At 37.1% G+C, this 14,627-nt stretch overlaps 1 protein-coding gene across 2 annotated transcripts in view; it reads left to right on the top strand.

The window, feature by feature from the left end:
* The window catches only part of LOC145986696 (aminopeptidase N-like), a 256,273-nt gene extending 253,670 nt beyond the window's left edge, over window positions 1-2,603 (top strand). For both annotated transcript variants that reach the window (XM_083121011.1, XM_083121010.1), the window contains exon 12: window positions 2,238-2,603. In XM_083121011.1, coding sequence (XP_082977137.1) covers window positions 2,238-2,408 — 171 coding nt within the window. In that variant the 3' untranslated portion in view covers window positions 2,409-2,603. The remainder of the gene's footprint in view (window positions 1-2,237) is intronic.
* Window positions 2,604-14,627: the final 12,024 nt, after the last annotated feature.

Genomic DNA, 14,627 nt, shown 5'->3' with positions numbered 1-14,627 from the left:
TTCGTTGCTTTGCTTTCAAAGCATTAGGTGTACGGTAAGCGCCATAAATGATTCTAGATTACCTTATAGTTAAAAAGAAGCATGTTGTAAGCACGGTGGCATAACATTTCAGGATTATACGTATACTTCACCTGCAGAATGATCGCCAAAGTTGATGGTAATTTTAGTATGAGTTTGTTTTTAATCCACTTTTTGCACATATAGGCTAATCGAGACAGGATGTCGAGTTGAAAGTGGAAACCGAACCACTATGTGCCTTGACAAACCCTTTATTACAAGGCGTAATCACTAGGCATTTGGAGAGACCCCGTTGGTGGCAAGGAAGTCTCGACGTAATACGTTGATGACATATGCACAAATGGAGTAATAATATCCTTTCTTCCCATCCATCATTTAAAATTAACTGAACAGCAAAATCTACCATAGAGCATAGACTAGACTTTCAGTTATTCAGTCTGTGGAGACATTGTTGATTCTGATGTACAACATTATGGTTAGAGTCAATGCCGGATCTACAAATCTTGCCCCCTCCCACCCCGCAAAATATTATCAAAGGCCCCCTCTACTTACCTACCTTTACACACCTACCTTTACTTGTCTCCGGGACCCGCTGGACTTTGGGGTTTTGCGGCTTGTAGATCCGGCGAGGGTTACGGTCCTCATTCGAACGCCAGTTCGGTATCTTTGACACAGCTCGAGAGGAAACCGTCCGGTCTCGTATCTGGTTTCGAGCCACCACCTGTTTTTTTCTTCTGAAAAGCGCTGTTGTCACTTTTACTTGCAGGGTTTAGACATCCATTCATTCACTGGGACGTTATACTCTCAAGGCCTCCACATTGTAAAAAAAAAAAAAAAAAAAGCACAACACAACCGAGCAAAGATAACGTAACTGCAACTTCACGTTAAGAAATTTATAGAGAAACTGAATTGGCACGTGGACAGTGCCTTAAACGAACGCTGTTGTTGGGAATGTTTTGAGGGGCGGATATTTTGGGCTCGACATGGACCTGACCTATGGTTGTCAGAGGGAAACTGATTATCCTGAAATTTGTTTGAAGTAAAGTGGCGTTCAAAGCGTACTTGGACTTTATTAGCTAGAGAAGTGAACATGGCCCCTCTTATATCCTACAATAAATCTAAATGCAATTGGCATGCACCAACAATTTTAGCAACAATCTTGAGTAACTATAAGTATGAAGAAATTTCAAATTCTGTTTTTAGAATTATTATTTTTTTTCACTCAGAGGTAAAATTACATTTAATATTTCTTCCCGATCGAAACACTGTTACCTTGTAATCAATGCGTGCAGTGTTCGATCCCCGATGGAGGCAGATTGCACAGTGACTCGGATCCCACTTCAGTTCTGATTAGCCTATCTAAGCATAAAATGACTTAGAACAAATTAACAAATTTGAATTAGATCAGAAAGATAGAAATCTCTCGTGGTTGCTTCGAAATTAATCGTTCCTGAATCAGTGATGAATTCACGAGGTGGACCGGGGGGAGGGGGATAAGTCCCCCACTTCCCAAAAAATTCAATAACGTGCCAGAGCATTCGGACAGTAGTTTAGAAATTTGGCAACCATGTTCACCTTTTCTATCATCCACTTTAATTTAACGTAGAACGAACTTTTTGTGAATTTATCGCCATAAAAGACTTATAATTAAAAGTCAAAATGAATACATTTTAACATTGTTTGGTTTGCTAACTATTAATATGTAATAAATATTCTTTTTCACTGAAACTCAATCATATGCACGTGCAGGGATGGTGTAATGTGAATTTCAATTGTCGCAGCGAATGTCATCTTGCAGATATTTCAACTGTTAGCCAATGAACAATTTGCTGTGGAATGGTGGTGAAGTGCTTGTGCAGTCTTATCTAAATTTAAACATAATTTAATTACATGTCAGAAGTAAGGGGAATTTTGAAATATTAGTGTTGATTTTATTGATGTTACAATTCGCTGCCCCTGACATTCCCTCCCCGTGAAGTTTGGAGGAACGAATCTGGATTCAAAACTGTCCTGAATCATGGTAAAGATAGGGACTTGAATCACGGTGTGGCTAGTGGCTCACAGTAGGAAAGTTTTCATTCCACGCGAAATCGGAGCAAATCATATAATCATAATAAGTATCTTTGTTATTCCTATTACTGGGGGCGCCCAGCCTAAAACAGGGCTGTGTATTTAATAGATATGTTCCAGTTCCTAATTAGACGTTACTTTGTCTGCAGGCGAAGAAACTTTACGACGATCACAAAGGAGAATTTGGTTCTGCAGAAGAAGAGATTGTCGAAGAGCTATCAAGAGACAAGGTGAGGGTTCAATGGACAGAAGAGAACGCCGGTGTAATAAAGGACGCTTTGGAAGAAATTAACAAGCAATTTGAGGACGAAAGCCTATGAGTTCTTTCCTACGAATTCTTCCACAGTATTCTGGTCCATGTGACATAACAATCAAAGCTTGACAATAAGTCACCAACATTCAAGACATTTATCTATTGTTGACGTTTTTATATTGTAGTATAACCTTGCACAGAGTGCCAACTACTGTCGAAAGTGTATCATTTTATAAACTGGTACATAATATAATCAGTTTGCATGTAACAGCTTTTTATTGTATTCGTATGTTCTTGACCATTTGGATTTCGATACATTTTTTTAGGATAAGTCTCTCTTCCTGTGTGCCGTCTTGTTCTACACTGATCGCAGGCCCAACTGGCGGCTGAACTACTTTTTGCCACATAGCTTTATCTGTCCACCAATCGCTTCGGGGAGTGTGTGCCTCGTTGAACAACATGACAACATGTTGTGTATCACACGTTCATTTGTCTCGTCACGCCAGGATCTTTCGGTGCTTTCTGACTCAAAAATGCCCGATGTCAGTCGAAGAGAATTTAACTGATCACTGTTTCGTTGTTTCCTAGCCGCCGGTTGGGTTGGGTCATAAACGCTCCACGCCAGTCCGTGCGCCTTGTCCGTGAGCGAGTACCTGCCAGGAAGGTTCGTTCCTCGCTGTTTAGCTACGTGAGAGCACCGGAATACGTGTACCGTGAGATTCCGAGAACTGCTGTGGTCGAGTGGTCAGCACATCGCGCTGCGACGCCAAGGGACCTAGGTTCGATTCCCGCTTCGACATGGTTGTTTGTGAATGTCCATTCATCAATTTCATCACTCATCCTCATCTTCGCAAATTATCAAAGAGGCACAAGACGCGAGGTAAAACAAAATTTAAAAATTTAAAAAAACAACAACTTAGAACTGTGTTAGTGCTTTTATTTAATGAAAAGTAAAAGGAGAGATATGATTCTAGGAAATACCAAACTGATCAGCTTTGCGTCTGATTGCAAAGCCCAGTGCAATGGATTTATATATGAACAGTTTAACCTTAACGTCTACGAAATCTCGGCAATACAGATTCCGACAAATGGAAGATGTGTTTATTTGAAACTAGTGCGACTGCGAACGATGACGAAATTGCTTGAACAATACCCCGGTGAAATAAAATTCATCTAGGAATAATTGGATGGTAGTGAAAGTGACATTTAGCGCCGCAGGTAGGGTACTGAAATTCATTAACGTATTCTATTTACCAGTGGAAGTTCATAATATGCAAGTGCGTGAAAAACTCGGTGACAATGGCACTGTAGATATTACCGATGGAATGTGGAGACCAAAATTCCGGTATCTAGTGCACATTGGCGTACACTTGGCAAAAATGTCCTTGAAGAAGCCTATTCCATCCATTGTGACTGTCTGTAATTATAAACCTTACGTGATATATTCTGGTCAGAACTCAACGTGTGAGGTTTGTGGTTCGAATGGACATTTGAGATCTATCTGCCAACGGCGAAAACCGACTGCACTGCATGTACCAACACGACCAAATAGAACTTATTGATGCCGTTTTGAACAAATTGACTAATGACGGGAATGCAGAGGAAACAGCAGGCAACCGAACAACCAGAAAGGGCAACTACCAGAGTCACAACGACAAAAAAACAAGCACAGCAAGAAAATACACCAGAGATAGAAGCAAAAAACACTACAAAATTCAAGAAGAGAACCAACAACAGGTTGTTAGCGAACATCCCCCCCCCCCTTTACCCCCTCCCGCAGCAAGCCGACCCCATACCAATCTTCAAAATGAGAAAAGGGAATCTGAAGAAGACAGTGACTTGTTCTCAAACTACGAAAGCGACACCAGCAACAAAGTAAAGGTAAGTCAAAGTACGCTTAAAAGAAAACTGAAACACAAATTAGAGGAAAATCAAATTCAGTAGCTAAACGATGTTCCACCAGAAAAATGAGAAACTACCACCAGAACACTGCTTCAAAATTCAGTCTAACTCCTCAGGAAGTCGTCACAGTGTTAAACACCGGTGCTGGAAGTGAGGAAAGTGGTACATGAATACGACGACCAGTGTAACAAATAATTATGGGGAATATAAACAACATAATGCGTATACTAGTTCTAATTTGGTTAGTTGTACTGTTAAATAGGATAATAGAAACGCAAGTGATACGGGTGGTAGACATAAATATAATTAAAATGCAAAGTGAAACAAAGTTAAAGTCTCTCCGTAGATTTCTTCAAAACTCAAGTATTGACGTAGCACTACTGCATGAAGTCGTTAGAAAGTACTTGGATTGCCATCCCATATGTATCGAGTATAATAATTACACTCCCAGTAGCACAGGAAACACAGCAATTTTAGTACGTAAAGGATTAGTTAAAAATGACCTTAACGGAAGAATAGATTCTTTGTTTATAGTAAACGTTTATGCTCTGTCAGGATCATGATACAGAAAAGAGAGGCGCAATTTTTATGTGCAAGACGTGGTCAAGGATGTGTGGAACGAGAAAAAACGAAATGCACCACCGTATACGTACATACGTTATCGCAAGTAGTGTTTCACGACAAGACAGGGCAGAGGTGCCCAAGGGGGGGGGGGGGGATATGGTGCACGATGCGCCATCGAAATTTTTGGGGGGATTTGTTCCCTTCAAATAATATAAAACTCAATATTTATATATTTTTGCAAAATATATGTAAACATTTTACACCTTAAATGCACCAAATTTAATCCATTAGCTGAAGAAAAGAAAGTGTTTAAGGGTATTATCGAAGGGGCGGGAGAAATATCCAACTCTTACATATTAAGCCTTAATTGACACGTGTGTTCTGGGGTTATTCTGAATTAAACTTTGGGGGTGACAGTATCCAACTCTAGGTCTTAGATTATGGCGGAAATTTTAGTTAGAGGGGAATTGAGCACTAAATTGAGGGGTATCCAATTCTTGTGTATTACTATTGTCTTAGGCTATTGCGGAGGTTCTGGTGTGGAGACTGAGAATCAACTTTTTGGAGGAGGCAATATCCACTCTTCAATATCAAAAGTAAGTCTAAAATTGGCATGGACATTTTTGTGGTAGGATTGAGTATTAAATTTAAAGGCCGAGAAAAATGAAGCACTTGATAAAGTGCTAAATCTTAGGTTGTCGAGGGATTTCTGTAGTGGAGAGAGTTCGAACATGAAATTTTGGAGACTGTATTTAGCGATATGATATCCACACGTTTTCGACCCGAGCTTACTAAAAGAGAAGCTGGGAAAGATTAAACATCTCGGGATCCTAAGAAAGTATTGACATCCCATTAAAATAATATTCTTGAAAGCCTGAAAAGAAATGAATGTAAACATTTTCTTGCTCGTTTCGCTCGCAATGTTCTCTTACGAGAATGCGTGTTTGGAGCTTTACTCAGGTGATTTTGAAATTTTATACTATAGCTGCATTACAAGACAAACGATATTCTCGATATTCATGAATAACATCACTTCTTAAAATATAGTGCTTAGTGTTGGTATATTGCTTCATTTAAAGCAGGTGCATCGTATTATATTATTGCTCTGAGTGTAAGATTTTCTAGGTAGCGTTCTGTATGTCTCGTGAAACAATAATTAAATCGGTCATACATCTGGATCATGTTATTTGGTTTGAATTTTCTTTCATTATTTTAAGTTGTGTAAATAATTTTGTTAAATACTAAAATTATAAAATAAACACTATTAAAATGCATATTTACATAATTAAATTTACTACATTGAACCAATCAATAAGTTTTTCGAAAATCGATCAATTTATTTATTTATTTGAAAAGTCCTGAATACAGAAAAATCTATTTTACATCAGGATATCAACCGAAAAATAAATTAAATTAAATTTAAAAATATGGACAGTTTAACTTGGTATTTCAATCAAATAGACATACATTATTACGTATTCATCCGAACTATTTTGGGGGGATGACGATGAACGATTTTAGGGGCGGTCTCGAATGATGGGAAACCCGGTTCAGGGAGGAGGAGCAGATCAAATATAGTGCTCAGTAAAGCTACGGAAAAAGTTTATTCTTGGTAGACACGCTGTCGTAATTAAACACTTCGTGAGGATTACGATATGATTTGAGGGGACGCATGACATGATTTTTGGGAGGATGGGCACCCCTGAGACAGGGGCTACATTTCCCACGCGTTGAATCAACAATTATATTTCGCCAGCGATATACCAAATGGTTCTTCGGGATTGTATTCAGGAAGCGGAAGTGTGCAAACAGGTAGGCGGTGGCGATGATGCAGTGTTACATCATGTTGAAGTTATAGAAGAGACAAAAAGGCGTTACCAAAGATTCAATATGGAAGGACGAATGGTGCGTGCTCGGTTGCGGGGGGCACCACACAATGAGAATCCGGTGATATGGGTTCAGAAGGGATTGCAAGAACTGGTCCAATATGTTCTACGTGATGTGGCCGAACATGACCAAGTTGGTATTACTATCAGAAATGAAGATCACCCTGATCGCCCTTTTTGGTTATCTTTTCGGGAAGCACAGGCGGTAAATATGGAGATATTGTGGGCAGCATTGGAAAAAGTATTGCAGAGCAATACAACATTTCTTTCTGACAACAATTTCTATGTATATTTCCATCATGTCCAAATGCCACGAGGGGGAGGACGTGTTCGCCAAAATGCAATGAATGGGGAACAATTCTGTAAACTAAAAAAAGGAATTATAACTATTAAAAATTCCGATAGCAGGTGTTTGGCTTATGCGTTGGTTGTGGCAAGAGGTATTAATGTTTACAAAAATGAACCTAAAAAACGTTATCAGTATGTTAGACAACATAAATGTGTTATGGAAGAAGAAGTGGATAAACTGTGCAGAGAAGCTGGGGAAAATTTGAATGGTGGTGGAGGAACTACCGAAATTCAAAAATTTCAGGACTATTTATCTGATTTCAAGATTACCGTATATAATGGATTTTCCGGGAGTGATGTGATATATGAAGGTCCTTTATTACCTAGGCGCGAAACTTTAAATTTGGTGTACATAAACAACCATTTTAATGTTATAACATCTCTTACAGCTGCATTCTCCGCTAATTTCTATTGTGAAACTTGCCATAAAAAATATGATCATGTTTCTAGACATCTAGGCTCCTGTACAGCTGTTTGTTCACAATGCCAAGAAAAGCCCAAATGTACTGTTTCAGAAACCAAAATAAAGTGCACTGATTGTAACAGATTTTTCTATGGTCAAAAATGTTACAATAATCATAAAACATGTTACAATAGAAAAAACTCTCTTTGTCAGACAGTAAAATGTTGTGAAAAATGCCTGAAAGCGTATGCTATCCGTACAAACAGAAATCCTCATATATGTGGAGAGAAATTCTGTGTCAGCTGTAAAAATATGGTACCATCTGAACATCTATGTCACATCCAAAAAATTTATAGCAAACAAATATCTTCTCTTATATCAAAAAAAGCAATGCTTGTTTTCTACGATATTGAATCGAGGCAGGACACAAAACTAGAAGGCACTGAAAACAATTTTCTGCATATTCCAAATCTTTTGGTGTGCCAAAATGTATGCTATAATTGCATTGAGAACAAAGATATGTCTCAATGGTGCAGTGTATGCGGAAAAAGACAGCACATTTTTGATAGTACAGAACCTGTTTACAATTTTCTGCAATTTGTTTCAGCTCACCGCACCAAAATTAACAATATTGTGTGTATTGCACACAATAGTAGAGGGTATGATTCGCACTTTGTACTGCAAACTATGATCGAAAAAATGAAATGGACACCGTCTGTGATCATGAATGGAGCCAAAATATTATCTTTGAAGATGCACAATATCCATTTCATAGATTCTCTCAACTTTATTCCAATGGCTCTCAACAAATTACCGAAAGCATTTGATCTCCCAATGTCCAAAGGGTATTTTCCTCATTTTTTTAATACTTTGAAAAATAAAGAATATGTCGGATGTATCCCTGGTACTGAATTTTACGCTGTTGATTCTATGATGGAGAATCAGAGAACCAGTTTTTTGGAATGGCATAGTGAACAACAGAAAACAGGGGTAGTTTTCGATATGCAGAAGGAGTTGAGAAAATACTGTGTAGAAGATGTTAATGTACTACGTGCTGCCTGTTTGAAATTCATGACCACTTTTGAAAAAGAAACAACAGTGAACCCATTATTGGAAGCCATCACCATCGCTTCAGCTTGTAATAAAGTATTCCGTAAAAGATTTTTGAAAGCAGAACATATAGGAATTATTCCTAAAAACGGATACAGATGGTGTGATATTCAGTCTATAGAGGCTATTCAATGGTTGGTATGGGAGGAAAAAAAACATAAAATCGAAATCCAACATGCAGCCAGAGGACCAGAAGTAAAAGTTGGAGGAAACTTGAAAGTAGATGGATATTTTAAAGATCAAAAGGGGCAAGAGCATGTATTTGAATATCAAGGATGCAGAACACATGGTTGTGTCAAATGTTTCCCTACTTCACGTACAGAACCTCTTCATGATGACCCATATGATACTTTGTCTTTTCGGTATGAAAGAACAGAAAATAAAATTACCAGATTAAAAGCTCTTAACTACATTGTCCATGAGATGTGGGGGTGCGAATTTCACCAGCAGTTGAGAAATAACAAAACCATGAAACATTATGTTGAAAAACATCCGTTATCAATTAAAGCCCCCATAATTCCCCGGGAGGCGTTTTATGGTGGTAGAACTAATGCTACCAAACTACATTACACTGTGAAAGAAAATGAAACAATTCAATATAAGGATGTATGTAGCCTGTACCCTTATTGTTGCAAAGTTAAAAAGTTTCCAGTTGGCCATCCGGTGAAAATTTATGTGGGGGAAGAATGCCCCGATATTTATTCTTTTGAAGGGCTTGTCAAAGCAACAATACTTCCACCGAGAGATCTGTACCATCCTGTGTTACCATATCGAACCAATTCAAAATTAACTTTCCCTCTATGTAGAACTTGTGCCGATGAAATAAACCAGGCGGAATGTAACCATACTGCTAGGGAAAGAGCTATAACTGGAACCTGGGTTGTGGATGAAGTTCAGAAGGCAGTTCAAAAGAAATACAAAATTTTAGAATTACATGAGGTATGGGAATATAATGTTGAACAATATGATCCTGCAAAAAAATCAGGTGGTATTTTTGCAGAGTACATCAATACATTTCTCAAAGCCAAAGTTGAAGCAAGCGGCTGGCCATTGTGGTGTATTGATGAAGAATCCAAAAAAAAAATACATAGCTGACTATTTTGAAAAGGAGGGTGTGTTGTTGGATGAAAACAGAATATGTGCTAATCCTGGATTACGAAGCTTAGCAAAACTTATGCTGAATTCATTTTGGGGTAAATTTGGACAGAGAGAAAACCCTGGTCAAGTTAGTATTATCAACAATCCTAAGGATTTTTTCGATAAACTAGAAAATCCCAATGTTGAAGTACATCAAGTTATACCTATAAATGAAGATATGTTGATAGTTCACTGGCAATACCTCGAAGAATCTGCACTTCCATTATCGACTGTAAATGTAGTTATTGCAGCATACACTACAACACATGCACGATTAGAGCTTTATAAATATTTGGATACATTAGGCGAAAATGTATTGTACTATGATACCGATAGTGTTATTTATATTCAAAGGCCAGGTGATGTTGATCTGCCTGTTGGAGACTACCTAGGGGAGTTAACAAATGAACTAGAACTCTATGGGAAAAATGCTTATATCAGAGCATTTTCATCCAGTGGGCCGAAAAGTTATGCATTTGAGGTAGTAAATCCAGACAATACTAATGTTACTACTGTTTGCAAGGTGAAAGGCATATGTCTAAACCATAAAAACAGCAGCACAATCAATTTCGAATCACTCACCAATGCTATTCTCAACAACACCTCCTCTTTAACTTTACTCAACTCGAACAAAATCGTACGCACAAAAACACATTCCGTTGTTAGTAAGCCGGAAATAAGGGTTTTTCAGGTGGTATATACCAAAAGAAAAAGATGTGCATCAAATTTCGAGACTTTACCATATGGATTCAAACAACAGAAAACAGAATGAGTTAATTTTGTAATGCAGTGGAATATATTTTTATTAGATTAAGTTAATGCTATCCTTAGTAATAGTATATCTGTGATTTGGTCAACATACAAACTGGATACCAAAACAAATCTCATATTATATGCAAATGTTAAAGCTTTTCATTACCAAATCTGTTACTTAGTAAAAAAAATAAAAGTGAAAACCATTCATTTGAAACCATTTGCTGTCATTGAAATATAATTATGCAGCCGCTATAATTTTTTGCTTATTATCAGTGCAAATCTGATATTATGTTGTGCACTTTAATGATGGAGTGAGTGACTAGTTGACAAGTTGGTTCTTCGGTGCAACGTTGTATGGTACAAACGGCTTTGTGCCCCTCTCCAACTTAAAAAAAAAAGAGGCCCCCACAGATGGTAGCCACGTTGATGTCGTTGTGGGGCTTTCTACAAAAAGCTACCTGTACCAAGCCCAAAAACTTATTTTGAGATGGCGAATAAAAACTTTCCATGCCTGTTGACCTTTAGTTTCCTCAACACACATACCCAGTTGTAATCGAACCCTCGACCCCCTTTGGTTTCAAAACACATCTGTTTGTGCATAATGGCTAATCGAGACTGGTAACGCATTTTTTAAAAAAATCGATACTATTATTTATTTTTGGTTTTAAAACATAGCATACATTAGTGGTAAAGTCTTTGCATTGTAATCAAAAGGTTCCAGGTTCGATATTCGTTGAAACAGCTTTATGCATTACGGTTAATCGGGACTGCGTTAAAAAAAACGCCAACATTAGCCCCTTGGTTGCAAAACTCCAAAATCACCCCATTTTCTATTTGTGTATCAAAAATAATCGGGAATAGTAACTCACTTTTTAAACAAATCAATGTTATTCTGCAAATTTGCCAGCATTGGAACCCAAAACCTTTTGAATACTAAACAACAATATCAGCTATTTTGTTTTGCTTTTTGAATATCTGTTCGTGCTAATCGGGACTGATAACACACTTCTTTTTTATTTAAACAGAAAATCATTAGTAGGCACTTTGACAACAATTTCTATGTATATCTCCAACATGTCCAAATGCCACAAAGGGGGAGGACGTGTTCGCCAAAATGCAATGAATGGGGAACAATTCTGTAAACTAAAAAAGGAATTATAACTATTAAAAATTCCGATAGCAGGTGTTTGGCTTATGCGTTGGTTGTGGCAAGAGGTATTAATGTTTACAAAAATGAACCTAAAAAACGTTATCAGTATGTTAGACAACATAAATGTGTTATGGAAGAAGAAGTGGATAAACTGTGCAGAGAAGCTGGGGAAAATTTGAATGGTGGTGGAGGAACTACCGAAATTCAAAAATTTCAGGACTATTTATCTGATTTCAAGATTACCGTATATAATGAATTTTCCGGGAGTGATGTGATATATGAAGGTCCTTTATTACCTAGGCGCGAAACTTTAAATTTGGTGTACATAAACAACCATTTTAATGTTATAACATCTCTTACAGCTGCATTCTCCGCTAATTTCTATTGTGAAACTTGCCTGCCAGAACAAAACAGGAGTAAAAACGTTAGCATTCACCAATGTGAAATCGAATCTGGTACTTTATAAATACCACTAAGACATGCTGCTTACCTCTAGGAAAACGCCTAGAACCAACCATACATGTGCAATTTACAATAGCACATCAAATTAAAATACTAGGAGTGTATTTTACAAACGAAAGAAGGTATACAACTTAGTTGAGACACATTATGCCAAAATATAAACTTTGCCATAAAAAAATTTATACTACGACCCTTCACCCTATGGACGAGAGTTAAAATCGCAAACTTATATCTTATCCAAATTATGGTATGCCGCTCAAATACGCTCATGCGATGCCCGCAACATAGCACGAATAACTAAAAGTTAAACCGTTTCTTATGGACAGGAGAAGTTTTCAGAGTGAACCAAAAGACAGTCTACATCCCCTGCAAAGGGGAATGGAAGTAGTCGATATACGAATAAAAACTATAACACTGTTTAACCACCTCATATTTACCAGATTTAAACATCAGAAAACGCAGCAAATCTCATATTTTACGAACATATCAGACACATTCGTTTGAGGCATCCGTGAAGCAAGTGAAATTACCTACCTCTTCAAAAAGTGTATACAGAAGCTCTACTATAATACATACATGGACTCGTACGACAGACTGATTTTACCCACCTAGCAGTGTGCAAATTATGCAACAAATACAGCAAACAAAATTTTCATGACTCGCATATAGTACGGAAATATCCCCAATACAAATGGCAAAAGGTTTTGCGAGAACTTTTGGCAACAAATAGCCGATACTCTTCGTCAGCTGTCGTGACTAAGATAACATCAGCAAGAGGAGAGCATGCCATTGACACTTCCTGTTTGCTCCACGATACCTCCTTTGTCATTCTATTTCGATGCAATGGAACACATGAAAAAAAAATAATAATTTAACAGCGGCAGGGGATATCAATATAAAAGCAATTGATAATACTATAACAATTCACGAACTTTTGTGTGGTTATTTCGCAATGAGACAATGATGAGACTGGAAGGGGTGTTATGTATGGTAGGAATAGTTAAAGATTGGTTTATAAAAAGGCCTCTGCTACTTAGTAATCCTGCAGTCTGATTGATCTCAAAGAGGGACAGTCTAGGAAAGATACAGGTAAGTTGAACACGACTTTTCTTGATCAGATCTTAATCCTCAATGCTGAAACTTAGGTCGCAAATTTAAATAAATTTCCATTTTGCAATAAGCACTTAACTTGTGTAGATACTTTTGCGTACGATTAATCTATGTTATATAATTATGTAAAGGCTATGTTCAACCAGCAGTCTGGCTCCTGACGTGAGGACTAACAAACACACATACAACTATTTATAACTAAATTATTTACAAGAACCGACAAAACTTGATAGATCCTCAATGAACATAAATAATAAATATATGTTAGCATTTATAGCGTGAGAAACCATGTCGCATTACAGGTATTTCAATACAATAGAATGACTTTATAATTTAATTAGAAATAAAATATCGTTATTTGGGAACCAACACACTGTAATTTCCTGCACATTCTCGCCATATTCGTGACTCGGAGTAATATACTTATTTTAACAAGCCACAAATTTGTTCCGGCTTGTACACCTGTGTACACTGACATAATGTACTTTTACTCAACCTGCTACGGTTTGGTGAATGCATAATTTATGAGTATCTCTCACGGAATGCGTTTAGTTCGAGTTGAAATGTTTTATATCTTTAATCTGTCACCAATGCCATAATGCACGTTTGAACACATCAGTATAATTTATGCCGCAACACGACAATATTTATTTTCTTTATTTCAAATTTCTGGTTTTGTAGTATGGCTCTTGCAAACAGACGAACTAATCGCTAAAATTCATATTGTGATACGATCGTAATTTAGGTATTTCAGTCAATAGTTTCTCTGATACAATGTTTGATTTTATTCGATTTTTGCAATATTAAATATTTTATTTGTGAGTGTCCCTTCATCATGGTCATCATATTATCCCTCATCCTCATTTTCGAGAATAGAAGGCGGCAGAATAGCAGATTAAAATTAACAAAATCTATCTATCAATCAATGAATTAAAGTGAAATTTGGAACAAGTTTTATTCCTTCAAACTCACTCATTTTATGTCTCATCGTTATGGCCAACGCATTTTTTCTAAATTTCGAAAATGGCGCACATTTTTCAAAATTTATTTATGTTCCCCAACTTCGATGTTTGGTGATATTTCTCAGGAGGTACAGGGAGGTTCCAGAGAATATATTAAAACAAAATTAGTTATTCCAAAAATTTCTCCGTCTCGATCCGTATGAAGGCGTAACTGTCGTATAATAAACGTCCTTGTTAACTCAGTCAGCTTTTCTTCGTAAACACATCTTAAAGATCCTTCTCATATTTGTGCATGCAATGAGTAACGACGTTCTATTGTTCATTAACTATTTAGTGTATATTCACATTCCCTCACTTTAACTCTTATTTTGCTATCGTGAATAACAGCTTTTCACCCCTTAATAAACACTCAGGTTGTAGAAAGTGCAATCAGTTTTCATACAGGGAATGCCATAGCAACGATGAAAGTCGCTTCGGTATGTAAAAGGAGAACTTA

Source organism: Lepisma saccharinum, chromosome 4 (assembly GCF_977018435.1).
Source record: "Lepisma saccharinum chromosome 4, izLepSacc3.1, whole genome shotgun sequence".
Lineage (NCBI taxonomy): Eukaryota > Metazoa > Arthropoda > Insecta > Zygentoma > Lepismatidae > Lepisma > Lepisma saccharinum.
Note: the sequence above shows the minus strand (reverse complement) of the source record. Positions and strands in the feature narration are given on the sequence as shown.